At 35.9% G+C, this 27,550-nt stretch overlaps 2 protein-coding genes and 1 long non-coding RNA gene across 7 annotated transcripts; 2 read left to right on the top strand and 1 right to left on the bottom strand.

The window, feature by feature from the left end:
• Positions 1-67: 67 nt before the first annotated feature.
• LOC106162707 (rho GTPase-activating protein 1) lies at positions 68-20,012 on the top strand. Of its 3 annotated transcripts, none has more exons than XM_013540086.2 (15): positions 68-459; positions 1,942-1,977; positions 6,345-6,452; positions 9,481-9,587; positions 10,971-11,034; positions 11,802-11,889; positions 12,413-12,544; positions 12,774-12,860; positions 13,082-13,180; positions 13,457-13,561; positions 13,755-13,828; positions 14,059-14,136; positions 14,321-14,446; positions 14,752-14,858; positions 17,579-20,012. In XM_013540086.2, the coding sequence occupies exons 1-15, from the start codon at positions 333-335 to the stop codon at positions 17,744-17,746; spliced, it is 1,506 nt and encodes a 501-aa protein (XP_013395540.1). In that variant the 5' UTR covers positions 68-332; the 3' UTR covers positions 17,747-20,012. The 3 variants fall into 3 exon arrangements, with proteins under 3 accessions (XP_013395540.1, XP_023930306.1, XP_013395550.1); XM_013540096.2 differs by having other exon boundaries at positions 70-459; positions 10,971-11,031; XM_024074538.2 differs by lacking the exon at positions 1,942-1,977 and having other exon boundaries at positions 69-459.
• Positions 4,329-5,788, bottom strand: LOC147764181 (uncharacterized). Its single transcript, XR_015331390.1, has 2 exons — positions 5,287-5,788; positions 4,329-4,900 (listed from the first exon to the last, which is right to left on the bottom strand). It is a non-coding gene; the product is annotated as an uncharacterized LOC147764181 (long non-coding RNA).
• Positions 20,013-20,146: 134 nt separating the features above from the next.
• Positions 20,147-23,307, top strand: LOC106162716 (uncharacterized). Of its 3 annotated transcripts, none has more exons than XM_013540119.2 (3): positions 20,147-20,438; positions 21,134-21,374; positions 21,621-23,307. In XM_013540119.2, exons 2-3 carry the CDS (start codon positions 21,169-21,171, stop codon positions 22,444-22,446), a joined length of 1,032 nt encoding a protein of 343 aa, XP_013395573.2. In that variant the 5' UTR covers positions 20,147-20,438; positions 21,134-21,168; the 3' UTR covers positions 22,447-23,307. The 3 variants fall into 3 exon arrangements, with proteins under 3 accessions (XP_013395573.2, XP_013395581.2, XP_013395564.2); XM_013540127.2 differs by lacking the exon at positions 20,147-20,438 and adding an exon at positions 20,479-20,644; XM_013540110.2 differs by lacking the exon at positions 20,147-20,438 and adding an exon at positions 20,677-20,833.
• Positions 23,308-27,550: the final 4,243 nt, after the last annotated feature.

Here is a 27,550-nt window from a genome sequence, read left to right as displayed (position 1 = left end):
TTGGGTCTTGAGGAACATATTTTACGACACTGTATTGCGTATTAGTACCGTATTGCGTTAGAGACACCTCTTACGACTTTTACGACCACAGAAGTCCAGATTGAAGTAGGGGAGTGACAGCAACTGACTGTTGATATTTTGGTTGTGATTTTACAATATATAAGCCAGATAATATTTTTCTTAACACTATAGAATGGTGATTTGCACTAGTTCAATACTGAATCTGCCATCAGTGATATGACGTCAACTGGGAAACGGCTTTAGTTGAACTTAAAAGAAGTGTTTACGTTACCTTAATCTGAAATCGCTACACGTACTGGTGGTGATAGTCCATGGAGGACGCTAAAGGGGACGGTGACACGCCCGTCAAGACACCTGTACAAAGACAGGGAAGTGCCAGTAGTGCCACAAGACCAGACTCTCTAAAAGGGAGACTTTCTTCAGCCTCAAGACGCTCAGGTGTGTAACCAGGCCGCCACTGAATGTTTTGTTGACATTGTTTTAGTTTATGTTGAAAACTGTAAAGAACACAAGGGGAAAGGGTACATTGCTTGATATTATGACTTTTGTGAATTTTAGTAAATTTGGTTCACGAATCTGTGCTATACTATATCATATATGTACAAACTTGTTCAGTTATTTCCAGACATTTCAGACATCCAGTTTACTACTGGGTACATGTAGTTTATTTAAATTAAGTATATTTTGTGTGAAAGTTATCTGACAACAATTCTTAACTACTTAACTACTCATAAATGCAAAGATTTCATTATTATCAGTGGCAGTTTTACCTAGATATGTCAGTGATAATTTATATTTAGAGAGGGGGGGGGGCACTGAATGTGTTGGTTATTGCATGCATGTTACTGTAAGATATATGCTTGCTTGTAGTCTCCTTGCACATGATATATGTAGTACATCATTGTATGGGTGTCATGCATTTAATTATGCCTAACTTGATAAAAGTGGATGACTAGAGACTACAGGACTGTTTAATATGAAATTAAAAGATGGACATACAGATAAAACACTCAGCAACTACTACATGTAGCAGCCTATACTGGTGCATTTTTGCTCTGGTGAGTGCTGCTATAGGCCCCCTCACCAAGTGAAGACTCTTGTTTCTTTAACTGTTATTTTGGTCTATCTGCAGATGCATAGTTTTTTCAGTCAGTTTTCAAGATGAGTTTTACTGAATTGGAAAGTTACTACCAGATATATGCAGTCTGTGTAGATGTGATTGATATTGCTGTCTGCTCATCAGTTTAGATGGCTTAAAGGTATTTTGTCAATTATTAGATTTTCAGAAAAGGTCACGGTATCTGGATGGTACAATTTATATCTGAAGAAATCCAGCACATTGGTCTGCCTTATTTTGCAATTTGTATCTATAACAATAGTAAGGTTTGATAAGCCAAGTATTTTGTAAGGATAAGGAGAACCGATCTGATCACATATTTTTCTTACAGGAATAGATTGCATTCTACCCAGAAAAAAATTAAGGCTATTTGTTAAACTGCCATTTTGACTAGTCATGAAAAAGATTCTTATTGAACTTCTTAGGCAAATGTTAACTGTTACACATCTCCCATGTGGGAGCTGGGAATCCAAATGATGAAATGAATTTGTAACTGTCATTGTAAACATTAATGAAATATTGGTGAAGGTCCTCAACAGCTGATAGTTCTCTGCAAGAATCTGAAGTTCAGGAATAGGGTATATCATGTTTAAAACAAGAATTAGAGATATGTGTATGCAGTGCTGAGAGGCTTGCAATTAATTTCTCCTTTTATTCCAGGTACAGAATATTTATAAATGGTACTGAACATTACTTTTCTGCTCGTGTTCATGAATTTTTGAAATAAAAATTAGCATTTGATGTCCACATATATATATAGTGTTCTGGACACTTTGTTGTTATCTGCTCTTCCTCTGTGACAGGTGTGATATTTGAGGACCAGGAGGATAGCATTGAAGGTAATACAACTAACTGCCAGGTGCTGGATACTTGTACTATTATTATATATTCATTTATATCACCAAGGTTGAAGGTTTAATTATACCATATTAAATTGACTGCATTGCCTTCCACTATTAGGGATTGTGCTGATCTGTATGATGGTATCTCTGGGATACATTCTTAACACTTACAACTATATATATATCCATGGAATTATACCTTTTCTAAGCCATCTAAATACACTCTCATTAGTAAATTTATATCCAAATTTTCATTCTCCAAAGTAAGTTATTTTACTACATCATTTCCTACTATTTTTATTGCCATTGTGAAGGGATCATTTTACCTTTTGTTTAGCCACAGTAGTTAAACTCATTGTCACCTTTAGCTAGCAATGACATTCTGATGCTTATACTAATAGCATTCCATTCCAGTTACTAGAATACTAGCCTGGTTCAGTGCCTTTGCACATTAGAGGCATATCTGCATGATAGATTAACATTTTATCTAGCTTTATTCTTAATTACAGTTTTAGTGCACTCAACTCAGGTGGTTTCAAGCATGTATATCAACTGTTTGTAGTCTCTAATTTAACTTGCATTTTGTTGATTTTATATATTTTTCATTTGATCATGTGTTAAATTATCATACCGATTAACAGAGCATTTAAACGGCCAAATTGGGTAATATATAATTTCTAATCTTGATCAATAATGAAGTAATGTGAAGAACATGTATTTTGTTTTGTAAGCAAAAGAAGTCAATGTGTTAAAGTGCTTGATATACCATTATGTCACTTAGGTAGAAAAACTATACATCCTGTATTTAAGTTGAACATTACAAGCATTTACAAGTATGTTTTTCTGGGTGTTTTATTAGAAAGCGTACATTAAGAGAGGTTATCAAAACCAGTGTGCTCAAGGTATCCTAGCAATCAAACAACATAGGGCTCCTTTTATCTACTCCACCATTAACCCCATTTATCCTGCTGCTTTTTCATCAAGACTGACCTGTAATTAATCAATATTTTAAATTAATAAAGTGCAAAATCTGTCAGCCAAACTGAAAGCCAGTCTAATAAATATAACCAATCTAGGTTGATTTTTCTGTTTATGGACAACTCAACATAAATTATCTTGCTAAGTGAATGTAACTAATAGGTTTAATATATGTACTAGTACATGTATCTTGATCAAACTACATGGAGAGATGCATGTTAAGATGTGAGTTGAATATTATAAGGGTGTTAAATTCTAAAAGTATTCTAAATAGTATTAAGTAGTATATTTAAACTACACCTCCTACTTGAAAAAAAGAGATATATTTATAACCCAATCATGAAATGATAAAACTGGGTTCATAAATTGTACATAATAATAGGGTTGATATAAGCAAACACTCACATACTGGCACTGTCAAAAATGGAAATAAACTCATATCATTGCAGTTTGTCAGATTCAATCATTCACTATGTTCAGAATCTCAGAATGGAAGAAATTGGACATTTAACACTGTTCTATTGATATTTTTCACATCTCATCAATTTTCTAAGTTGATCATATAAAAATGGCAGTAAAATGTTAATTTTGTTTTATGTTAAAAAAGTGTTAAAAATGGAAATAAACCATGTTGAAATGGTACTGTCTTGTTTACATTTTGGCATTTTTATGTACAGACACAGATGTGTCATTGTCGGTGTCGCCATCGTCGCCGTGCACTTTCCTTGTAAACACGATAAGTGGAAGGCAGTTTTACTTTCTGGCTTTATATTTACAGAGCTGATGAATATTCATAAAACGCAGGTCAAGTTGCGAAAATCGGCATGATTGGGCCATTATTGTAGAAGTTATGCTGTTTTTTCATTTTTCAGCATATATGCAACACTGTAAACACATTTCAAGGAAAACTGATAGGCCTGTTGTCATGAAACTCACAGGAAAAATCGATCTTACTAAAACGCAGGTCAAGTTTGAAAATCGGCATGCAGCCTGAGTTGGAAGAGCAGTCTAATTGGATTCTTTTCAAAGTGTGAACTTGAACTCCCATGGGCCTGAAGCCTTATGCTTGTTACACATTTTACTTACATTGGAATTACCTGTTGAGCATAATTAAAATTTGATGTTGAATTTGCAGTTTAACATAATGCAGACATGCTGAAAACTTTTCAGAACTGCCGGACATTCGGACCGGCAGTGAAGAAAACTTTGCCGGACCGAATGGACTTTTGCCGGACCGAAAATTTTCCATTCAGTGATGGAAATGTTTTGTTTGCATAGTAGTACACAGAAGTATTTCTTGTAAATACATATTCAGTAATACTATTAAATAATTTGGACATGTTGTAAATTTTAAAAACAAAAACTGACACTTGTGAAGCACTGCTTTATTTTTGTTCTCATTTCACAAGTTCCAGGGTTCATACAGGCCTTTAAAAGAGCTTGAATTTGTTTCTTCCTTTGAAAGTCCTTGAATTTCACACTTTGTCCTTTAATTCAATAGTACAGCGCGTACGGCTTAATTTTTCAGGACATGCCATTCTGGCAAGTGTCTCACCTACATGTATTATAGTATGTTTTAATGATATATGGTAGAAAAGCAAGGAATTCATCATATATTTCATATCCATGTCATAAATTGAGGTTAATTTTAAATTTTATCATGATCAATTTCTCCAAAAATTTAATGTTGAGTTATTTCAATGTGAAATGAATTTGATAAAAAATTAAATGAATTCCCACTGTTCAACAATAGCAAAGTTTGCTGTTGGTCAATTTCTCCTATCCTTGAAAATAATTTGCAAATTTTGATGCTACGCAAACAGTACATATTATAGTCTGAATGGGAGTGCCAATGCATGAAACATGCTAGCCACTTCACTGTATCTGTCTTTTCTGCATGGAAACGAACGGCTTCCTGGTCAGGACTCGACGATATCATAATCTGAAATAATAAAAATATTGATAAAATGAAAACTGTAACTGGTAGTGGTAACTGGTATCGCGTTTATGCTTACTGGATATTTAAAATCTGTGAAACATTACGTTCATACACCATGGATCAAGTTTTTTCGGTAGGTAGGAAGCGGCCGAACTGTCAAACTTTCTTTACCTAAAACGTCGCTATGCAGAAGGCACTGCTGCGTATAAGCTGAATGCAAACGAAAGTACCCATAAGTTAGATATCGTTACAATCACCACTAATTACGCATGAGATTCAGTTCTATAATTCTGAAATCGTTTTTACTGGTTGAATCGGGTGACCTCATTTCCATGCACTATCAACGTTTTTTTTTCCCAAAAAAAGAACGAATAACGATGTATACGTACCTTTGAAGGCCAGGCGTCATTATCCTTGGTTCCCACATGAATAATTGTTCTTGAGAAATGAGTCAGGTGTCCAAGTTTAGCAGTAAACATTTTTCCTGCATGTTTACATGTGCTTGGCAGCGTGGACCGCCCTCGTGATAGCTGTCTGTATGTCGCGGCCAATATACCAATGACAGGGCGCGTAATATCGAGAGCAGGGGGATTCCCCATGGGGAAGTACCCATTCGTTTGAGAGGGATAATATGATTGGCTCTCGTACTTAGTAAGTGAATGTTACCAAAATGTGGTCATTTTTACGTGTCGCTAGATTAGTAAATGAAAGAAAAAATGATGTGGATTTTATATAATTTTATTTCTGAAGCACATCGAACGATAACTGTTAATTCAAAATGGCGGCGCCTAAAACTCTTGTCGGTCCTTTGGACCGACACAGTACAATTTTTTACTGGTCCAGACAAATTTTGCCGGTCATGACCGATCGGACCGACAGTTTCAGCATGTCTGTAATGTACTTTTGCATCAGAATTGACAGTGCCCTATTTTGTTTTTTTCCTGCTTTTTTGTCTGTACATTTGACAGCTTTGCTGCCTTGTTTTTCTATCAAATTGAATCAGATGTGCCAAGTTTCTTGAGCTTCTGGCATAAATGTCAATTGTTAATTTGTCAGCCTGACAGCATTTGTTTCTGTCTGTTTATAAATTTGGCACTTTTTTCCTGAAGTCACTTTATCTCAATTTCTCACTTGTATTGTTGATGTGTTTGGTAAGTAAAGCCTGAGATCAGAAGGCTTGTTAATATAGCCTAACCAATAATAGTACTGTACTACAAGTTGAAAAAAAGACAAATTAATTACAACCATTTTTTGCAGTTGAATTCTAAACCACCAGTACAGCTTGGATGTATGTTGTGTTTTTTTTTTTTTTCTTCTTTTTTTAAATTATCTCAGCTGTGAATGTATTATCTACTATATTTGTTTTGGTTTTAATCTATTTATTAATCTTCTTTGTTTTTGGCCATATATAAATATAATAAAAAGCTTTGTTTTGATTGTATTTCAGCTCTAGAGAGAAGTGGCAGTGCTGGTTTTGAATGGGATGGCTTAGAAGAACCACAGTTTGAATTTGATGATGACTTGAACTTCAGTCTTGAGTTTGCAGCCAATCAAGGTTTGTGCAGTTAATATCCCTAAATGTATCTGCTGATATTGTACTTTCTTGCCTCATAACTGAAATGATCTATTTTCTTACCCTTTTTATTTACACAGTTCCACTATTATATTGAATTTAGGTCCTACATGTATGTCTTTGCTTCTTTTAAACAGCTTTGACTACTTTCTTAATTAAAACATTGAAGCTGCTAATTAAAGAATAATACCTGTATAAAAAGCATTACATTTCAGTAGGACTGCTGTAGATCATCTCAGCATTTATGTGACTGGCAGGCTTACTGGCACATACATATTGTACATTAGTTTTCAGTTAATGAGGTTATATTTCTGGTGTTTAAATTATGTATGTACAGTATGTATGTAGCACATCTCTCAATGTGATTGCTACTTTGGAGACGATAGGCAAACATGTCACTCGTCCTTTTTACAAATGGTGACGATACAGTTGTACATTTGATGGCGGTCATGGATCACACAAAAGATAAAAAGTTAATTATGGACATTACATCCCTTAAAGCTATGATACTGGTGAAGCACACAGTATTGAACAGCTTGGTATTTGGTTTTAAGGGTTGAAGCAATTAAGGTAAAAATGTTGCAAATTTGCAAAAATGAGTGCTGTTATGCTAGTTGTGAGACTTACTGATTTATAAACAAGACAAGTCAAATAAGACCAAATAACTGAAAAGTATTCCTGAAAATAATGTAAGTGCCAAAAGTAAAATCTGTTTTAGATAAACCAAACCAACTAAATGATTCACCTGTCTACAAAGAGACAGCATATACAGTATGCAGCACATTTTGCCTGTACATGAAGGGCATTCCCGTTTGTATGTCATTTATCTATTTAAGCAGCCAGTCCAGAGACAGAAGGTTTGCCTCTATGTGCCCCAGGGTTAGAGGAAAGGCTGGACACACTGCCCAAGGGTAGATACCAGTATACCCATTCCTTTGATGTGTTTTTCTCTTAATTTACCCATTTGCGTTTTTAGTGTTTTACTTGTCATATACTTGTTTGTGTAACGGCATAGATTGTTTTTATTCATTTACTAGATGTGCCTCAGGCAGAAATAAATTGGGTACCAGTTTGGTAATGAAATGTTGCCCAAATAGCCAATTATCTGAAACATTGTCAGAAGAGTTGTCTGAGTGTTGGAATGATGCACATCCTTCTACTGAGTTAATGAGTTTCATGTATATATTGCTTGTAGAAATATTCACTTATAGCTAGTGAGTTGTACATATTTCTTTGGATGCAGCATTTGAGTAGTGGTCAAAGCTATACCATAAAGAATGAAGAAATGGGAGTTTTGACTTGAAGAAATAGAGCCATTTTTCTAGCTTGTTTGCATGCTGCATGCTATCTGAGTATTAAGTGGTGTCACCTCAGTTGTCACAATTATTGTCATCAGATACTATATGAGGAGAACAGGATGTGTTAGACCTGAACAATTGTAATACATGTTCTAGTGCTAGTAGCTACATTGTAGAAGCAATGTCTTCATTGTATTGAAGTGTTCATAAATGTACAATCAGAATGATTGTCAATCTCCTATATAACTTCACTTCCATTATAAACTTGCATCTTTTAAGGAAATTAATATACTAGAAAGCAAGTAATTTTAAGATTTATTCATTCACTCATTCATTCATTCATTCATCAAATAGATTAAGATCCAAAACTGACAGTTGGTAATATAGTCATTAGATAAAATAGTGATGATATTTACAACCAGCAAGGGCATTCCGAATTGTCAGAACTGGTTATTTTGTATGGATGATAATAGTAAACCACTATGCAGGTGTGATCCAAGTAGTAAGAAAATCACTGACCCTTATCTCCATACACCACCGAGGCTGGTATTACAGGTGGTTAAGATACTTGTGGAATTTTAATAATTAAATTACCTGTATGTACAAGTGTGAAAATAAATGTTGCTTATTATACAAATAAGTTTAGAAGTAAGTTTGTGTGTGTGAGTATGTGTGTGCTTGCATGCATGCACTCGTGTGCGTATGCACATGCAAGCACATTTTGAGGAGGGGTGTGTGTGTGTGTGTGTGTGCGTGTGTGTGTGTGTGTGTTGGCATATGTAACCAATGATAACACTTTGGATGAATATGCATTCAACACACATAAAACATACTCTAGAAGAAAACTTTATAAACAAATGGATAAAATCTCTTTCTCCTCAAGAAAGAGATCCTACAGGTGAAATAAGACACGCCTACAGTGTATGTCCTTCACTCCTCACATGTATATTTAAACCTGACTGGCTAAATCATCTTGAGCAGGTGAATAGTGCATTACAATCTCTTTTGTCAACTTGCTGTAGGAGGTGTGTGTATAGAATGTCATGTTGGTTTACATATTGATGTAAGCTTGTGGTTATAGTTTTTATGTGTTTGTCTGCATGTGTGTGTCATTGTTGGTTTTAAATGTTAAACGTCTGTTAATCTCACTTGAGAGACGTATTTCAAAATAATTCCTAAAGAATAATTAGTTTGCCTCATTCCAGTACAAAAAATTACCTTAACTATCCTTTTTTCCTAATGTAAGCACTATATGTAATATTTTTAAGTAAGGTACTTTTATGTCAGCTTTGGCAAGTCATAGGAATGGTTCACAATGAAATTTGTGGACCTAACAAAGGCCTCCTCTCATTTCCAACATACTTGTGAAATCATCAGTTTTTCTATATATTCTACTTCAGGAACTGAAGGGCAGGACGATGAATGTTAGTCTGTTAAGCTGATTACATTCAGCAAGAGTCCTCTTGGACTTTGTGCACATTTGTTAGGTCGTCATAATTCACTATGAACGGTCCCATAGCAAAGTGATCATATTCAGCAGATGGTTTCAGGCAGATTGCAGTGTTATTAATCTTACATCTTTGCCGTGAACATGTTCTTTGCCACTTGTTTAAGAACAGCCCGCAGTGTAGCATCTTTTTTAATTAGATAAGTATAATGGGTTATACTTGAATTGCTTTCTGTATAATAAGATTTGTTATCTGCTCTTTTAGAACTTCCCAATCCGGATGATCCCAACTCGGTGCTGCGCAGTGGGGCCATGACCCCAGATGGTCTCCTGGATGATGACTTTGAAAAGGAACTTGGGATGCAGGAGGAGGTGAGAAGACCAATAAACACAATAATCCACTGATATTAAAGGAAATATTACATTGCCTAAGATGTAGATAACAGTATAAAGATTGGAACATTTGTCATATTGGAAACGCTCTCTTCCTCTATTCCTACCTCCCCTACAACCCACAGTTTTCCTCTCAATTTTTCTTTAATTTTCTATTAGGTTTAGTTGTAGCATTTCGACATACCTTTACAAGCTGCTTTGGAGAGATGATATTTTATTTTATTTTTATTTTCAAAAACACATCACAAATTAAGTAAATGAATAAATTTACTGAACAACTCACTCAGCCTATAGGTATACCAATGACTGCCCTGAGTTTCTGAGAATTTGTTGGGAACTTAAGATCTGTGTTCAGGTTATAAAAGAGACGAAACTGTGAGTGCAAGCCCTGAGTTTGCAATGCAACTCACTTCCTCATTAACATATATCACCGTCTAATGTTTGTATTATACACTGATAAATGAAGCAATTATGGACACAGGATATGGGAAGTGCTGGCCGGAATTGATAACTTGAATACATGATGGGTCTGTATCGCTAACAAATGTAGGGAAATGTACTCTTGTATACAGGATGCTGGACACTTAAATCTGCACATACTAGATACAAATGCCATCTAGATATATCACTTGACATGTTTTGAGGCAAAGTTTTTGTAGGAATTCCTGCGACAGGATTTTCTCAGAACTTGCAGCTATTTTTACATAAACTAATTTCAGTGTGCCATAGCTTGACAGCTACCTGCCATGATCTTGTTGTAATTATATACACAATATATTATCTCATATCAAACTAGCTTAACTGAGTTAATTATACAGGGTTGGTGAAGATGGGGCCTCAATTATCTTCAGGGTTTTTGTTAGGTATTGAAGCCCATCACAAAAAACATTTTGTAACCCATCATACTTTTTGCTCATTTCACTTGAACTGTATAAGTGAAATATTATTATTATTATTATTATTTATGATAAATCAGAAGTTACTACTGAGTGTATGTATACATGTATGTGTATGTGATTATCCCTCAACTTCAGATGGCATATATCTGGCAAACTGTTTTGAGTATAAAAAGAGTTGTTTTGTTTATAGGATATAGCCAATTTGTGTAAGGTGGTATTTCCTGCTATCTGGTAGCATCCATCTGTTTCATATCATGTTATATTATGCCATGAGGGTGGGCGGTTCATGTTCTTATTTAGCACATACAAGACATTGTTTTTACAGAAAGTGATAAACAATTTATATATTGTTTGGTTCATGTAAATACAAACCATTTCTTTGTGAAGTGTTTTCAAAGATTTATCCATAAAACATACAAAAGAATTGTGACACATTACTGAAGACTCCTTTTAATCGTTACAGGTGAGAGAAGAAGACATGCCATTTTACGATGTTGCACAGCACAGAATAGTGGAGATTGCAGGTAGTGAGTAGTCTGTCTTTTCCCTGCACCTGTCTTGGCTTATCTCGGACCTGCTAATGTGAACTCTGCTGCTGTCATATGGCTTGGACATAAACTGCACCCACATCTTACAACTTTCAATCAATGGGCTGACCAACAGCATGTTTGTTAGTTATAGTGACTACTGTGCTTTTTACACACCTTTTACACACCGTAGTATTTTGTAGTAATTTTAATTTGTGGCAGTGTCTAGAGGGGTTTTAAGCCGATGGATGTTTAGGTATATACTATCTTTTTAGTTGAATTTTTTCTGTTACATGTATAACACTAGCTCTTAAATGGCTTTTAGGGTTTTCACTTTTTAGTAAAAGTACTGAATTGTTTGTAGAAATTAATCATTTGTCAACAATTCTGATTTTCATTTAAGTTCTGTTTGACTTTGGTTAATAAAAACGTCAACAAACTGTAATCTCTCTACATGAAATTTTACCCTGTGATTAACCATTAAATTTCAACTCCTCAACATCTTATAGTTGTTGTTAGCATGTAGTTCATGCCTACTCTCTTATCCTGCACATAAAAAAGCTTTTTATATTATCTGTGTGATACACCTGTACAAAATACACGTTACTATTGTTTTTACATCATACACAAGTAAGTACTTCCATAAGTACAGATGTGATAATGACAATTTACAACTTAGTTTTGCCTGTTTTATTGCTGAATCTCTTTTATATTAAGTCATTGCCGTGTGGTAAATAAAGTACATGTGATTTGTTTTCTGTCTTCAGGTGATGACCGCTATGGCAGGAAAGTGATTGTCTTCTCGGCCTGTAGGCTGCCTCCGAGTAAAGACTTCAATCATGAGAGATTGCTGCAGTAAGTTTGTCTGTTGGATCATCAGAATGCAGTTCTAATGGGTCTGAAGACATGGTGTTCAGTAATATATAACTGAAAATTGAAAACAATACACAAGTCGGTATTATCTGAATCTTAAAATGCAATCTGCTGCATGAACCGCTGCCAAAAATATGGAAAAATGAGATTAATTTGATTAATTAATTCCTAAAGGTTCAGAGACTAAGACTATATCATATCAGCTAAATATTATTTTGCCTCATCTGGTTTGTTTTGTTCAAATATAGTGGTCAAATTGTACTGGTAGTTACAAGAAAACAAAGCTTATACACCTATACTTACCTCAATCTAAGTATTTGATCTGATTCTATATAATCTTGACAGTAGCATATTTAGATACGATAAAAAAAATCTCTTGAAAAGTGGTAGGCTGTGGTAATTGGAATTTAAACTTTTCAGATCTCAATATTTCTCTGTGATATGATTCATGACAGAGGTATTCAGACCCATTTTATTTGAATGTTCCTCTTTTAATAATTTCTAGGTACCTGAAGCATACACTGGACCAGTATGTTGAGAATGACTACATCATTGTGTACTTCCACTATGGACTGAACAGTCAGAACAAACCCAGCTTTAAATGGCTGAAGGAAGCTTACAGAGAGTTTGACAGAAAGTGAGGATTTATCTTTTGGGTTTTTTATTTGTATTCATTGCATCTTTTAAACTGAACAAAAGATATATGTGCAATTATTATGAGTGTATTTATGTTTTAGAAATATTTTGAAGTAATGTGTTTGGATGATAAAAAAAAGGTAGGCATTGATCCTGTAAAGTAAATGTTTATCTTTAGGTAAATCCGTTTTATAATTCATTCAAGGATGAAATGCTTTATCTAATTTTAGATACAAGAAGAACTTGAAGAATCTGTATTTGGTTCATCCCACAAACTTTATTAAGATAATTTTATTACTATTTAGACCAATAATTAGGTAAGTATTTATAGGGTGCATGATTCACAGTTCTAAGATTTTCTTTCTTCCAAATTTGCAATAGTAAAGATTGAAAAAAACTGTAAACTTAGTATACTCTTAAAATATATAATAAAAAGATTCTAAGAAGTCTGTTCTAGTAGGTATACTGGTAACTGAGACAAAGCTTTTGGCTTATTATCATCAAAGAAAAGCGGATGTGAATTCCTTTTCTTTTTCAGTGCCAAGTTTGGCAAAAAGATAATGTATGTGAACTATCTCCATGAACTCAGAAAGTATATCCACATTGACCAAATAAACATTCCAGAGAGAGTACGAGAGTAAGTTGTGTATTCTGAATTGCTTGTGCAGTTTGTTTTTTATTTCATCAAGTGAAAAATTCAAAAAGTCCAAGGTATATGAAGTTAATCATATTCAGTTGAAATTCCTTTATAAAAAGCAAGCAAGGCTTTTGACTGTAAACAGTTCAACAACAACACTACTAAGCACACACATATGGGAATGTGACACTTGTAGATTTGCAGGCACACATGTAATGGGATTAAATGCAGTATTTTATATTATATAATATATATTATATGTGTTGCCTGTTGTAGGCATGATGCACAACTGATAGAGAAGCACCAGCCCCGCCCTGCCAGGACAGCCAGCCAGGACAAACCAGCCTTAGACACTCAGCAGTTTGGAGTGACTTTAAAATTGTAAGTAACATTGGATTATAGTATTATATTTTTGACATGCATCATGTTTTATGTCTAAAATCAATGGCAAGAAGGCATGTATATTAAATGTATATTTAAACACCCATACATATGAAAATAATTTGATATTCAATATAAGTGTGTATTCATGTAGAACAGGCTGTTATATTGCTAATTTTTCTTTTTATTTAAGTATCAAAGAGCAACATGGAGGAGAGGTCATTCCCCCTGTAGTGAAACAGTGTGTGGAGTTTTTAAAAGAACATGGTAAGAGAGCGTAACACAAATAGTAAGACAAGTAAAAGTAAGGCAGAGGGGTGTGTATGTGTGTGTGTGGGGGGGGGGGGGGGGGGGTTAAGTTCCCCTTATCAAGGCAGATACTTTATCAATTTTCTGTTAGCATATTTCTTATGATATCTACATGTTTTTTTCTTGATATATGATGTGTGCATATAGTGAGATAATAGTGACATCTGTCTGCCATCATTTCATTTTAGGTCTTGAGGTGGAAGGGATATTTAGAAGATCTGCTAATGCACACTTAATCAAAGAAATGCAGCAAAAATTCAATGAAGGTAAGGACCATTGTAGAAGAAGTTTATTTTATTTCATGAACAGTAAATTATAAAACAGAAAATACTTTGGGCAATTCAGTATTAAAAAACTATTATAACCTGTTGAAAGTGAAGTCACATAAAAGCAAAATATTCTAAATTAATAACTTTAATTCCACTTGTTCAATTAATATTGTCTTTGCAGGCCAAGAAATAGACTTTGCAGAATATGACATCAATATTCCTGCAGTGCTGCTGAAGTCATTCCTCAGAGAACTCCCAGAACCAATTATGACCTTTGAACTTTATCCAAAACTCATGAACTTACATGGTGAGTCTGATCACAGTGTTGGGGGGGAACTTGTTATAAAAAAAAGACATGATTATGGTTTATATAATTTTTAATTATTCCATGTAGAATTTCAATAAGTCTTTTTCTTCTGAAAATATTTTAAATAAATGACACCTACATTGTTAAATTTAAATTACTCTGCTCAAGTAAACTTATTTTCAAATTATTGATGGATATTCAACTGATTTAACATTTCTTTAGTATTCAGAAATTTTCTGTAACATACTGATAGAAAGTAGGATTTCCTTGTTTGAAAGTGTTTTTCATGTTGGTATTTTAAACAGCCTTGAACAAGGATGCTCAGATAGTTGAAGCCCAGAAGTTACTATTGACAGAGCTGCCAGAGGAGAATTATTTTGTACTAAAGTACATTTTAGAGTTTATAACATGGGTATGTGCTGCTTATTTTAACTAGGAAAGATAGCAAATGGTTATACATGAAATACAGAACAATCGTTTTATCATATAAGCATCTTTCTGTAAGAAAGTATGATATGTTAAAATATTGTTTTACCAATGTTTTAATATATATTTCTGTAAGATCTTTATCATTGTACCACCAGCGTTAGCGCTGGCAGTACACATGGTTTCGGTCCCGTCCGGATCGTTCCGCCGGCTCCGCCGGCTCCGCCGGACGGCTACCGTTACCGCTTCTCCTCCTAGACGGTAAGGGCCCCCGTACCCATCTCATGGATTTAGGTCACCTATAATCTCAACTCGTTCCACGTAAAATTTGGGCTTTGTCGGTATTGGGGTCTGGGTGTGGCACTCATTGCAATGCACCCTTGTCTAAAAATGGCAAAATTAAATGCTAATTATCTACCCTACGGAAGGAGTTATGGGAAAAATTTCTATAGACGGCTTTCCAAAAGTCATATGTGTAGATTTCAAATATACCCTTGGATTTGACCTTTGACCTCTACTTCAAGGTCAAATGGGCCAAAATTTAAAAAAAAATGGAATTTTTTACGAAAAAAATTTTTTTTGCCCTGTTATTCAGACACCACACAGACTTAACCAATAATATTATTGGAAAGTGTTACCCTTCAGGTCATCTTTCATCTCCATGAATTTGGGGTCAATCGGTGCATTTTCACGGGAGTAGCGGCCATAAGATACCGAAACTGAAAACTGTCTCTAATTCGGGAACCGTTAATGCTAGAGACCCATTCTTTTTTGCATTTTGTAGAGCATGTAAAGCTTAACACTGGAGGTGGTCTCGGTTTTTTTGTATTCCATACGGTTTTCGAGTTAAGCTCTATCAAAAAGTACATATTGGTGGTAAAAGCAAAATGTGCAGTACGGTAATGGATAATAAATTTTGAACTCTGGAAAAATAAAACATAAGGCTTGGCAAAGCAGACAACTTGTGTTCAAAAATGACATTATTTCATCAAATTTGAACTTCTGAAACTTCAGAGCACCTCCTATTTCAAGAATTTTGACCAAAATGACATTTTCTTTATTTTAATTAATTTTTTCTGTACGAAATTTAAGGCACATTATGGTAACTCCAAAATTATAACATCTAGTCCCTTATATCTCCAAAACTGGCAGAGATAGGTCCGTAGTTACTATTGAACTTGAATAGGAAGTCATATACTGGCAATCTAAATGTGACCTTAAAATTGACCTTTGACCTACTTTTCACCATGAACTGAACTTTGCAAATTTTTCTTCCCTTTTATCTCCAAAACTGGCAGAGATAGGTCCATAGTTACTATTGAAGTTGAATAGGAAGTCATATACTGGCAATCTAAATGTGACCTTAAAATTGACCTTTGACCTACTTTACACCATGAACTGAATTTTGCAAATTTTGCTTTCCTTTTATCTCCAAAACTGGCAGAGATAGGTCCGTAGTTACTATTGAACTTGAATAGGAAGTCATATACTGGCAATCTATATGTGACATTAAAATTGACCTTTGACCTACTTTTTCACCATGAACTGAATTTTGCAAATTTTGCTTTCCTTTTATCTCCAAAACTGGCAGAGATAGGTCCGTAGTTACTATTGAACTTGAATAGGAAGTCATATACTGGCAATCTAAATGTGACCTTAAAATTGACCTTTGACCTACTTTTCACCATAAACTGAACTTTGCAAAATTTGCTTCCCTTTTATCTCCAAAACTGGCAGAGATAGGTCCATAGTTACTATTGAACTTGAAAAGGAAGTCATATACTGGCAATCTAAATGTGACCTTAAAATTGACCTTTGACCTACTTTTCACCATGAACTGAATTTTGCAAATTTTGCTTCCCTTTTATCTCCAAAACTGGCTGAGATAGGTCCATAGTTACTATTGAACTTGAATAGGAAGTCATATACTGGCAATCTAAATGTGACCTTAAAATTGACCTTTGATCTACTTTACACCATGAACTGAATTTTGCAAATTTTGCTTTCCTTTTATCTCCAAAACTGGCTGAGATAGGTCCGTAGTTACTATTGAACTTGAATAGGAAGTCATATACTGGCAATATAAATGTGACATTAAAATTGACCTTTGTCCTACTTTTCACCATAAACTGAACTTTGCAAATTTTGCTTCCCTTTTATCTCCAAAACTGGCTGAGATAGGTCCATAGTTACTATTGAAGTTGAATAGGAAGTCCTATACTGGCAATCTAAGTGTGACCTTGAAAATGACCTTTGACCTACTTATTATCATGAACTGAACTCTGCTAATTTCTTTCTCTTTTAACTTCAAACTTGACAGAGATAGGTCCATAGTTACTCTTGAACTTGAATAGGAAGTCATATACTGGCAATTTACTGTGACCTTGAAATTGACCCTTGACCTACCTTACGAAGAACTTAAATTTGATTGTACCATATATATTTTTTGCAATAGTTTAAAAATTCTTGTTGATTGCATTTTTACAGCTTGTCAAGCACAAAACTGGTGGCTGTGTCCCTTATTTTGTGTATGTGGGGGTCTATACGAATGCGCTTGCTCCAGCTGGTGGTACAATATTTGGAGGCGGTATCGCCTCTCTGATCCTCTAGTTAACAAATATTTCTGTAAGATCTTTATTTTTAGCTGCAACGCTCTCACAGTTTAATGCTCATGTAAAAGATAGAATCTTATCTATCGTTCTTCAGGTGGCAGCCAAAGCAGATCTGAACATGATGACAGCATTGAACCTAGCTATTGTATTCGGTCCTAACTTGATCTGGTCTCGGAACCAAGCCTCTATTGCCAGCCTGACACAGATCAACTCCTTCACTAAACTGTTGATAGACCATTTTGAAGAACTGTTTACAAAATGATGTGATTATGAAGCATTGAGTGAAGTTTTTTTTTTTTTGCTTTTGTGGAGACTTTCAGCTGTAAATAGGATCCAGTTTGAATTGCTGCACAGAATGATGGAGTTGTATTGGAAACATTCCACTTTTAGGAAACTGGCATAAGCAAGCAGAGAAAGTGTTACACCACAAAGAACATGGTTTTATTTTGTGATGATGGGTTTCTTCATAAGACTGGACAAAAAACTAAGCTGAGTGTCTAAAAATTTACAACATCTCTTGAAACATTTGAGAAGTGTGTTTGTGTGAGAATGTTATATCTGTTATAATGAGAGAACAATTGGAACTGCATTGATTGGTTTTGAACCGTTTTAAAATTATTCAGAGGGGTGTTTATGCGAAATAACATCCATATGTAGGGCCCCATTCAACAGATTTTGCTCCTTATGAGATGTTTTAATATTTTAAACTACCTGTTGGTTGTTCCTATAAAGTGTACATATTAAGAATTGATAGGTGTGGGTCCACAGTTTATCTATGCAGTTTTGTATGGCTGCTTTTCCACAAAAGTTTCAATACTGCTAAAAATGACAAGTGTCTGTGCTAACCTGTTTTGCATGTTTTTGTAGGGAGATATGTAGGGGCTGGGGTAGCACTAGCAAATTTTTTCACTACGCCAAATCACTATTTTTTCATCACTTTTTCCTCTATATGCTTTAAATTTGACTAAAACAAATCAAACCAACCCTATTTTGTGTAGCCAATTTAACACCCCATTTCCATAGATTTTTAGATCGATCTATCCCTGTGGGGAGTTTCACTAGATTACTGTCAGCTTGGCCGGCTTAAGCGTCTGTCCCGCCTACTAAAAGCTGTAAGGGGGTAATTAACTATGGTGCCCGCTCGGCTGACTGCAATTTAGCGTGAACCCCCAGGGAGTTAGGTCGATCTAAAACTTAATCTTTTGATCGATCTAAATCTCTGGGAAAGCACCCTAAGTCAGTTTTAGCATTTGGCTAAATTGGCGAGTGTTAGCGCTACCCCAGAGGGGGTATCACAATTATTAATAAATCCTGAAATGACATAATTATCATGTTGAAAACCTGTTAGATGTATGCCTTTTTTCACAAAACACCATGACTGAACAAATTTAAACAGTATGTTTGAATATGGCTCTGATGCCAAAGCAGGCCAGCAAATGATACAAATGATATTTATGTAACTGAAATGTATTGTTTATTTTCATAATGGTGCCTTTGTATTTATTATTCATATTAAACGTTAAGATAATCGTCTACGTTTGGTGCTGGTATGTACTGGTGACAGATATAAAGTGTATTGATTTAATGCTTATACTGCGTATTTTTCAGAGTGCAATTTACAGTGATATATGTGAAATGCCATTATGATACTTCTGTATGTTCTGGACATCAGTGAACTAATATTTCTTACTAGTTCCCGCTAACTGAAACAAATGGATTGCTGTGTAGATAGGTTTAAATCATGATTGTGTGGGTATAAAGAGTAATATATCATGGCCCTAAAAATCTATATATTCTTTTCAGAAGCTGTTTTAAGATGTCCATATTCATGAAATTTATGATCTCTGAGCTAATGATGAGAACAGTATGGTGCAATAATAATAATAACATACGTAAGGTGATATTAAGAAAGCATTACGATTAACCTTATCTCTGTCTATATTGCTATTTGGGAAAGTATTTTTTCCTAGTGGAGTTTGATATGAAGAAAACTTAATTTTCAGCTTTGTTTTAAAATAATGAGTGCACATGGAAAGATAATGCCCATATTCTCCTGTTTATTAAAATTTTGGTATTGAATTGACAAGTATGTTATACTGTGTACACTTCTAGGTAGAGGTGCTTCATTGTATTGGTAATAAACAGATGCAAAATATAAAAAAAATGCATACAATTGATTAAATTGTTTTTGTGTATTGTTTTTACAATGGCTTATACATCTTTATTTCATTTAATTGTTAATAATATATTTTAAACTTAAAATTTTCTTCCATTTTACCCAATACAACGGGTAAAAAAAGGGGAGATGGAGACTGGAGTTTATGGGCTGTATTAATATATTTATTTACTGTTGTGATGGCATTCTGGATGGTCAGCTCGGCTCTTACAACCAATTGGTGACGTGGCCATTGATACTAACTACCCACAATTTCATTAATCTTATTGTCAGGTACTTCACAAATTACGGTATTCAGCAGATTGCAATTATGTAATGATTTTGTGAATGCGTATAATAAAATGAAGACAACCAGGTATGTTCACGGTCTTTTGAACCAAACTCGCACATTGTGTAATACACCTTGGGCAAGGTAACGCAGGTCTCATAATTCATGCACCAAAAAAGTTCAAGTGAACTATGAATGCGCTTTGCGTCGCTTCTACAGTCGAATTTTATTTTTCTAAAAACAACAAAACTGCTTACTCACAAACGCTTTAAATGCCAGTATTTATTCAGTCTAACTCAAAGCGCCATCGTAATAATACGCGTTTAACGGTGGACGTGTTGTCTTGAAAGGTATCGAGCGGGAAACCCGAATAACCGTGAAGAACTATTGAAATTGAAAGAAAGACAATACTCCTAGCCAGAAGAACGAAAAAGAACTGCATCAAGCGAGCCCCGGTGTAGTTTTCATTACAGCGACCTGGGCGCAGGAAGAAAGAATGGACATAATGGGGTAAGTGTTGACAATTTACTTTAATTTTCAGTCCCTTGTTTTTTCGGTTAGAGAGGTTATGTTTGACTTTGGTTTTGATAGATATCAATTTACTGTGTCTTGTGTAAATTTGGTCTTGGATACTTATAGTTTTAGGGGTTAGAGATGCACAACGCGGTTTACTTAAGCCACACAACTAAATGGCTCTCATCAACAGTACAAACCGGGTAAGTTATTCCGTGTCACCGTTGTTTATGAGGTCAGTGCATCATGTATGCACTACACCTGCCAAAAACAAATTGTTGGTAAGAAGAAGCATATACAGAAAGTACACGCACACTGTATGTCCACTTGGTGTTAGCCAGGCAGGAGGATGGCTGGACCAGGGCTAGTCCAGCAAGAAGCAAAACAAAAAGGTTTGGCGAAAAGAGGGATTAAACTAAATTGTCATATTAAGTTTCAGCATTCTTATTCAGTGCGATTGGGACTGCAACAGCTGTCAAAACGCAAACATTTAAGTTTCCTTTTTATGTCAGTCTAAAGTGAGTATAAAATGTGTAAGCAGTATAAACACTATATGGAGAGCTGAAATATATCCTTATGATTTATTCTGCAAACTGCTTATGACTCTGACCAAAGCCAGGTCTGAATCATATGGACGTCTAAGAATTAAAATAAAAAATGTTTCAACCTTGCCTTATCATTATGATTTTCAGATTCGCCACGAGTGAAAGCCCTTCCTCCCGTCAGGATGACCGCTTTCAGCGTGGGTGATAATGCGAGCTCTCCCACCAGTGATTACTTCTCTATAACATCATCCGCTTCGAATCCTCCTACCAGAGAGAACACTCTTTTAGTCGAAGGACAGATAATCAGAAAGTTACGAAGAAATTCCGGTGTTGATCCTAGTCGATTAGAACCCTACCGTAGAGCGAAATCTTTGCTGTCGCTGGTTAGGTAAGAAGAGCTTTTAAAAAAATTAAAAAGTTATTCTTTAAAAAATTAGCTGTAAAGTAAAATGATTACCTTAACTTTTGTTTAGGAAATAACACGCTAAGCTAATAAATAAACAATTATGCTATTCGATTTCATTAGGCTAAGCAATTATGCAAAAAGGTTTCTACAAAATTGAACATTTCTAAATCAAGAGACGCATCCTGCATTAAGCACACTGTACGTAAATGGCGCTTCTCTCTGTTGCAGTTCAGACGCATTAGAGGCAATTGAAATGATCCAAGAAGACTGGGATACGTCGACTGGGGAAGGCCAGTTACCCAAAAACTTAGACGCAAAAGTTGAAAAGGAGATGATCTTGCGATCCAGACTCCAGTCCGCCTCAAAGCATCGCCTTCCCCATCAGTTAATACAAAAACTGAAGAGGCCTGCTCAGGCTGAACTAGTCCCTTACGGTGTGCCAAATTATACAGCAAGGTGGAAGGATCGCGTCGTGACTCCAACTCAGGAAACTATCGACGAATTCATTGGCAAAAGGACTCCTTCTTTTGTGCAGACACATCCTAGAAATTACGAACCAACGAGATGCGGAGGTGCAAGGAATCGAAATGCGACGTTTTCCCAGGCGTTTTGCGATGTTCTTGGGCCAAGTTCTTGCTCTTATTGCATCGAAAAAACGAATCGAGCTCTTGCAAGGAAAGTGCAGAATTATGCTTTTCCGCCCGTGGATGCGACACCGAGGAGTTTAGTAGCACCAAATTTGGGCCACATTCTCGCTGAAAGTTATAAAACGCACTGTATATATTGTAAACCTGTGACACGCGACCATTTACCCACTTATAGAAACTCGTACCGTTACGCACCGAAACAGCGGGTGGAGAGACCGTATCGGAGAAGTGACTTGACATCGGCTGCGTCGTCAGGAATGTCCTACCTTCCCAAGTATCGGCCAGAAAGATTTGTTATTGAGAAAAGAAAAAGTAAAGTTCATTTTCAGGTGAAGGAGATTAAGCCCAAATCAAAATATGCTTTGCCGTATAGTCTAGTGAGATTTTTGAAAAAAGGCTCTGCATAAGAGGCAAGGGGCATTTTGGGGTAAAAGTTGGGAACCAGGCTTATTAGCATAATTTTGGGATGCTGAATCCAATTAACCCGGTTCCCAAGCGAAATTTTGCGTTTTTAACGGTCTAATTTGCAAAAAAACAAAATGGCCGCCAGATTTCCTATTTTCTGCAATATCTCTGGAACTAGACAGGCAAATATGACAAATGAAGTGTCTTTACCTATATTTTCAGGGTCGAGGAACATTATTAAGATGTTTCTGTTAAAATTAGATTTACGCAATTTTCCTAAATATGCAAATTAGGATCGCCATTACTGAAAAACCGTTTTACTTCTGTATCTCTGTACCTAGGTAAGCAAACATGACAAATGAAGTGTCTACACCTATGTTCTCAGGGTCAGGGAATGTGATAAATCAGATGTCTTGTCTGATGGGTAGCACTGACTTTGTGAATCGTGTCCGAGTAGCACCTTTTATTGTTTCTTCCCTGTATCTGTCAAACACTAGTCAATCTGCTGATAGTTAGAACCTTACGTACTTGTCAGCCAAACTACCAAAGGTCACTGCATTGTCAGGCTTTCCCAGTGAAATTGCCATTGCTTGCCAATCAATTATAAGGCAAGGTGAGCAGAGGCGGATCCAGGATTATTTGAAGGGGGGAGTCCGCGGATTCAAAGCCTCCCCCCCTACACTTGGCAACTGGTTAGGGGCCTGTTGAAGGGCCACGAACAATTTTGGTATTTAAGAGGGCAAACGGTGCCATTTGGTATGGTTTACAACTATGATTCAGCTAGTCAAAATTATAGTTTCAAGAGGGGGACCGGAATTCAAGGGGGGGGGGGTCAGGGCCCCCTTGACCCCACTCCCTCTAAATCCGCCACTTGGTTAGGAGTCATTCAGTTTAATTTCATCAGGGCAAAATACGTCTTCTGTTAACCTTTCTGTTACAGATTTGGTCTCAAAGAAATCGTTTAGAAGCTTGAGAAACTGCTCAGACATGCTATTAACACAGAAATGTTTTCCGTATCGTCAATAATTTAATAGAATCAATTAGAAGTGAATCAACAGAATATCAGAAGATTAAAGTTAAAATTCAAGAAATTTTGTTAATTAAAATGAAACGATACCAACGGATAACCAGTAATAAGCTAATGGAAAAATCACTGAAATGGATGAGGTGAGATGTCATCGTGTACTTAAAGTATACACATACATATTGACATTTAATATGGAATATTTTAGTTCAAAAGCAAAGTGTTGATAATAAATTAACTTTTTCAGAAAAATTGATAACATATGACAATTGTGATCAGGTATATGTGTAGCCAGGTGTGTTGGTTATTGTTCATTAGGCTGCTTTCTCTGAAGCGCGGTTGTATTACGTAATATGTGGCAGTTTCTCTGAGCAGTCCTCTTTGGCTGGTTACAGGATGCGTATAAAAGGGCAGCACTTCTGCAGAATAAGTCTCTATATTTCGGCAACATCCAGTCAAATAGTTTGATATTTTGCAGACTGTTAGCTGACCTTACGGTATGTGAACTAACGGCAGCAACTTGCCACATTATTGTTGCATTATGCCAGAATGGACTGAAGCAAACTGCTATTGCCAGACAGCTGCATGTGTCCCAGGGAGCAGTTTCTAACGTCTTACAGAAACACGCCCAGACTGGTACATTAACACAGAGACCACGGCCAGGACGTCCTAAAGTCACCACCAGAAGGGAAGACCGCTTGCTTCTGCGGTTATGTCGCAACAACCGGACAAAGACAACTCTTGCTGTAAAAAATGAGTGGCAAATTACCATTCAAAAGCATTTTTCTAGAGCTCTAGTGAATGCAAGGCTACTTTTAGTTGGTTACCTCTGTGGTGGGCTAGACACCATTTGCGGTTCCAGGCACAGCACTGGGTTCATGTAGATTTTTACAGATGAGGCAGGGTTTTAGTTCCACCACCGTGATGGCTGAATCAGTCAGTAGCCTTCCAGACGAGTTACTGCACGAGGATTGTGTCACACTAGAGTGACTTGTGTCCGTGGCAGTATCTGTGTATGGGCCGGTTTCCACACTGGAGCCAAAACACTATTGGTGACAATTGATGGAAACCTTAACCAGATAAAATAAAGGGACATTTTAGAGAATACTTGCTTGCAATTTGCAAGAAGGTACTTCCAGGACAACTTCGTCCTGCAAGATGACAATGCCCGACCACACCGTGCCCATGCAATAACTGCTTTTCTGCAAAACTAAGAGGTAAACCAGTTGCCTTGGCCGACGGAATTCCCCTGACATGAATTCTATAGAAAACCTGTGGGCATAAATCGCTAGCAGAATCAAGAGCTTACCCGTCCAGCCTACAAATCGGCACAAGCTTATGCAAGCTCTTACTAATGCGTGTAACACAATACTGGATCAAACTCTCAGAAACCTCTCTGCATGGATCCCTCACCGAGTGAGGGCTCTGGTTGCAGCTAGAAGAGGCTGCGCGCGTTCTTATCAGTTCCCATTTTTCACATTTGTCTTGATGGTTCTGTTGTGTAAGAGAAAATCCTTACCAACTGATATTCTTGATAATATCGAGTTCATAAGTATTTAATACCTTGTTGTTATCAGCTATAAAATTATCCATGCGCTGTTTATAACGCTGATTTGAATACGTATTTAAATTAAAATTTTGATGATGTATTCACACGGGTTGATTTATTAAAGCCATATGGAACATGATAACAAGTGTTTTTTCATCCATCACTAATATATGGGAAAAAATCAAAGAAAATATGTTTGAAAAAAATCCATTTAAATGTCAAGTCCGTACATTGCATCACATGAATTACTTGATTCAGCAAATCCCTCCATTGCATTAATAAGGAAATCTTTTTTTAAATCTAGGTAAAAGGGGCAGTTGTGTGATCCAATATGTTTACATCCCAATGGCAGCGCAGTGTTTAATTGCAAAATTCAATTCAGATTCGAATAATTGCTACAGTGTGACAGTGTAGCACTCATTGCTGATTTGATTATAGTGAAAATGTCTTAACAACTTTCCCTAACGCTGAATACATAGGTGTGGGCACTTCATATGTCATGTTTGCTTGCCTAGTTTACGTAAGAGCAGTTCTGAAGGCAGGTTCTAACTATCAGCAGATTGACTTGTGTTTAACAGATACAAGGAAGAAACAATAAAAGGTGCTACTCGGACACGATTCACAAAGTCAGTGCTACCCATCAGACAAGACATCTGATTTATCACATTCCCTGACCCTGAGAACATAGGTGTAGACACTTCATTTGTCATGTTTGCTTACCTAGGTACAGAGATACAGAAATAAAACGTTTTTTCAGTAATGGCGATCCTAATTTGCATATTTAGGAAAATTGCGTAAATCTAATTTTAACAGAAACATCTTAATAATGTTCCTCGACCCTGAAAATATAGGTAAAGACACTTCATTTGTCATATTTGCCTGTCTAGTTCCAGAGATATTGCAGAAAATAGGAAATCTGGCGGCCATTTTGTTTTTTTGCAAATTAGACCGTTAAAAACGCAAAATTTCGCTTGGGAACCGGGTTAATCGGATTCAGCATCCCAAAATTATGCTAATAAGCCTGGTTCCCAACTTTTACCCCAAAATGCCCCTACTATTCATCTTTTGTGGAAATCCCACTAGACTAGTATATTTGAAACGTTGACGCTGACTGAGGAAAAGTGAAAGAATTCTGATGGACTGAGAGAAAGCAATTGCTCACCCGCCCGCAGCCTGCCAAACTGAACATAAAGGATTAATAATTATACTCTTACTATAATTTAACTTAAACATTCCCCCTTGCAATAGAAAAGTCATCATACTGTATAGACGTACAGCCTGCTGATGAATGTCTGTTCGACCGTTCTAATTTAAAGTCAGTGAGACACAAAATAACGCCATCAATTTCAAAGTGGCTACTTTGTCAATGTTAATGTTTTAGTTTAGCATTTTGATATGTAATAAAGCATTAAATAAAAAGGGCTTAGAGTTATGCTGACAAAAAGTATATTTATCCAAAATGGTCGAAAAAGTAGGGACCACTTACAGATAACCTACTAAATAACATCTCGGAAATTCAGTGGTAGCTTCGTTAACATTAATTTAAAAACAATTATGTAATGTTTTGGATTTTCTTGCAAGACTGCGACTGAAAAACATGAAGATATTTGCATCAGCTAGTACATAGTTTAATGAATTCTACAGATGAAGGCTATGTAAGATTTTCGCCCAAATCTAATTTTCTTCGATAAAAAAAAGCAATGTCTTCCTACTCACAAACTATTCGACTCTTTCCTGCACTTGGGCTTAATATTTTGTGTACCTATCGACATCAGGGACCTTAATTGGAGGTTTGTATAATTTTAAATTCTGAATTTAAAGAGATAAGAAGCTCACAGAATGTTAAGACATAAAAAATCTCTTTCGTAAAAGCAGAAAGGTCCCTATAGTTTTAATTCCACTGGCTTAATTACTATAAATAGTAGTTCCATTTTTAAAAGATATTTTCTGACAAAGTAGGGTTTACGTTGAAATTTATGACAGCGCCATTGAAGGGAAAACTAAAAACAAATTTATGCATTCTTTCACCCCTAGCACAATCGATTTCTCAGGTAATTCACGGTATGAACACTGGTCTTGGCCACAAAGACGTTTGCGACGTCCTCTCAGTTCTTGCTTTTCATTCCATCGAAATTGTGTTAGAAAGCGCAGCAACCACAATGTGCCTACCTAAAAAGAATACCCTCCATCTCACGTGTACGGTACGTTCTCTTGCTTCATCTCCGTCTGCAATTCGGTTTCAGTTTATGACCGCTTTTTATACAATGTGTTTTTATACAATAGTTAAGGTGAAATTACACCGTTACTGAGGTATGTGTAAATGCGATTTTGTTCAAATAGCGTGAATTTTGCAGGAATAGACATTAAGACGCAAGAACATCAGTATGGGAGATTAAACAGTTAAAAGAAAAACACCATGACAAAAAATGTCCATTGAACAAGTAGAACTCCCAAACTTTTTTTTCAGAATCACCAGAAGCGTAAATAGCCTTCTTCTACTTCTCTGTAAAGTCATGGAATGTGACAACAGTCG

This window comes from Lingula anatina, chromosome 1, assembly GCF_051362555.1.
Source record: "Lingula anatina isolate TDL-2025a chromosome 1, LinAna3.0, whole genome shotgun sequence".
NCBI classification, from domain to species: domain Eukaryota; kingdom Metazoa; phylum Brachiopoda; class Lingulata; order Lingulida; family Lingulidae; genus Lingula; species Lingula anatina.
This window is presented reverse-complemented; position numbering and strand designations above follow the sequence as displayed.

What these genes read in the sequence shown, in the direction of transcription:
- LOC106162707 (XM_013540086.2), top strand. Translation starts at nt 333, where the DNA reads ATGGAGGACGCTAAAGGGGACGGTGACACGCCCGTCAAGACACCTGTA. An exon ending in AATAGTGGAGATTGCAGGTA is followed by an intron (nt 11,035 to 11,801) that starts GTGAGTAGTCTG and finishes TTCTGTCTTCAG; the next exon opens with GTGATGACCGCTATGGCAGG. An exon ending in ATTCCAGAGAGAGTACGAGA is followed by an intron (nt 13,181 to 13,456) that starts GTAAGTTGTGTA and finishes TGCCTGTTGTAG; the next exon opens with GCATGATGCACAACTGATAG.
- LOC106162716 (XM_013540110.2), top strand. Translation starts at nt 20,791, where the DNA reads ATGGCTGGACCAGGGCTAGTCCAGCAAGAAGCAAAACAAAAAG. An exon ending in GCAAGAAGCAAAACAAAAAG is followed by an intron (nt 20,834 to 21,133) that starts GTTTGGCGAAAA and finishes TATGATTTTCAG; the next exon opens with ATTCGCCACGAGTGAAAGCC. An exon ending in TCTTTGCTGTCGCTGGTTAG is followed by an intron (nt 21,375 to 21,620) that starts GTAAGAAGAGCT and finishes TCTCTGTTGCAG; the next exon opens with TTCAGACGCATTAGAGGCAA.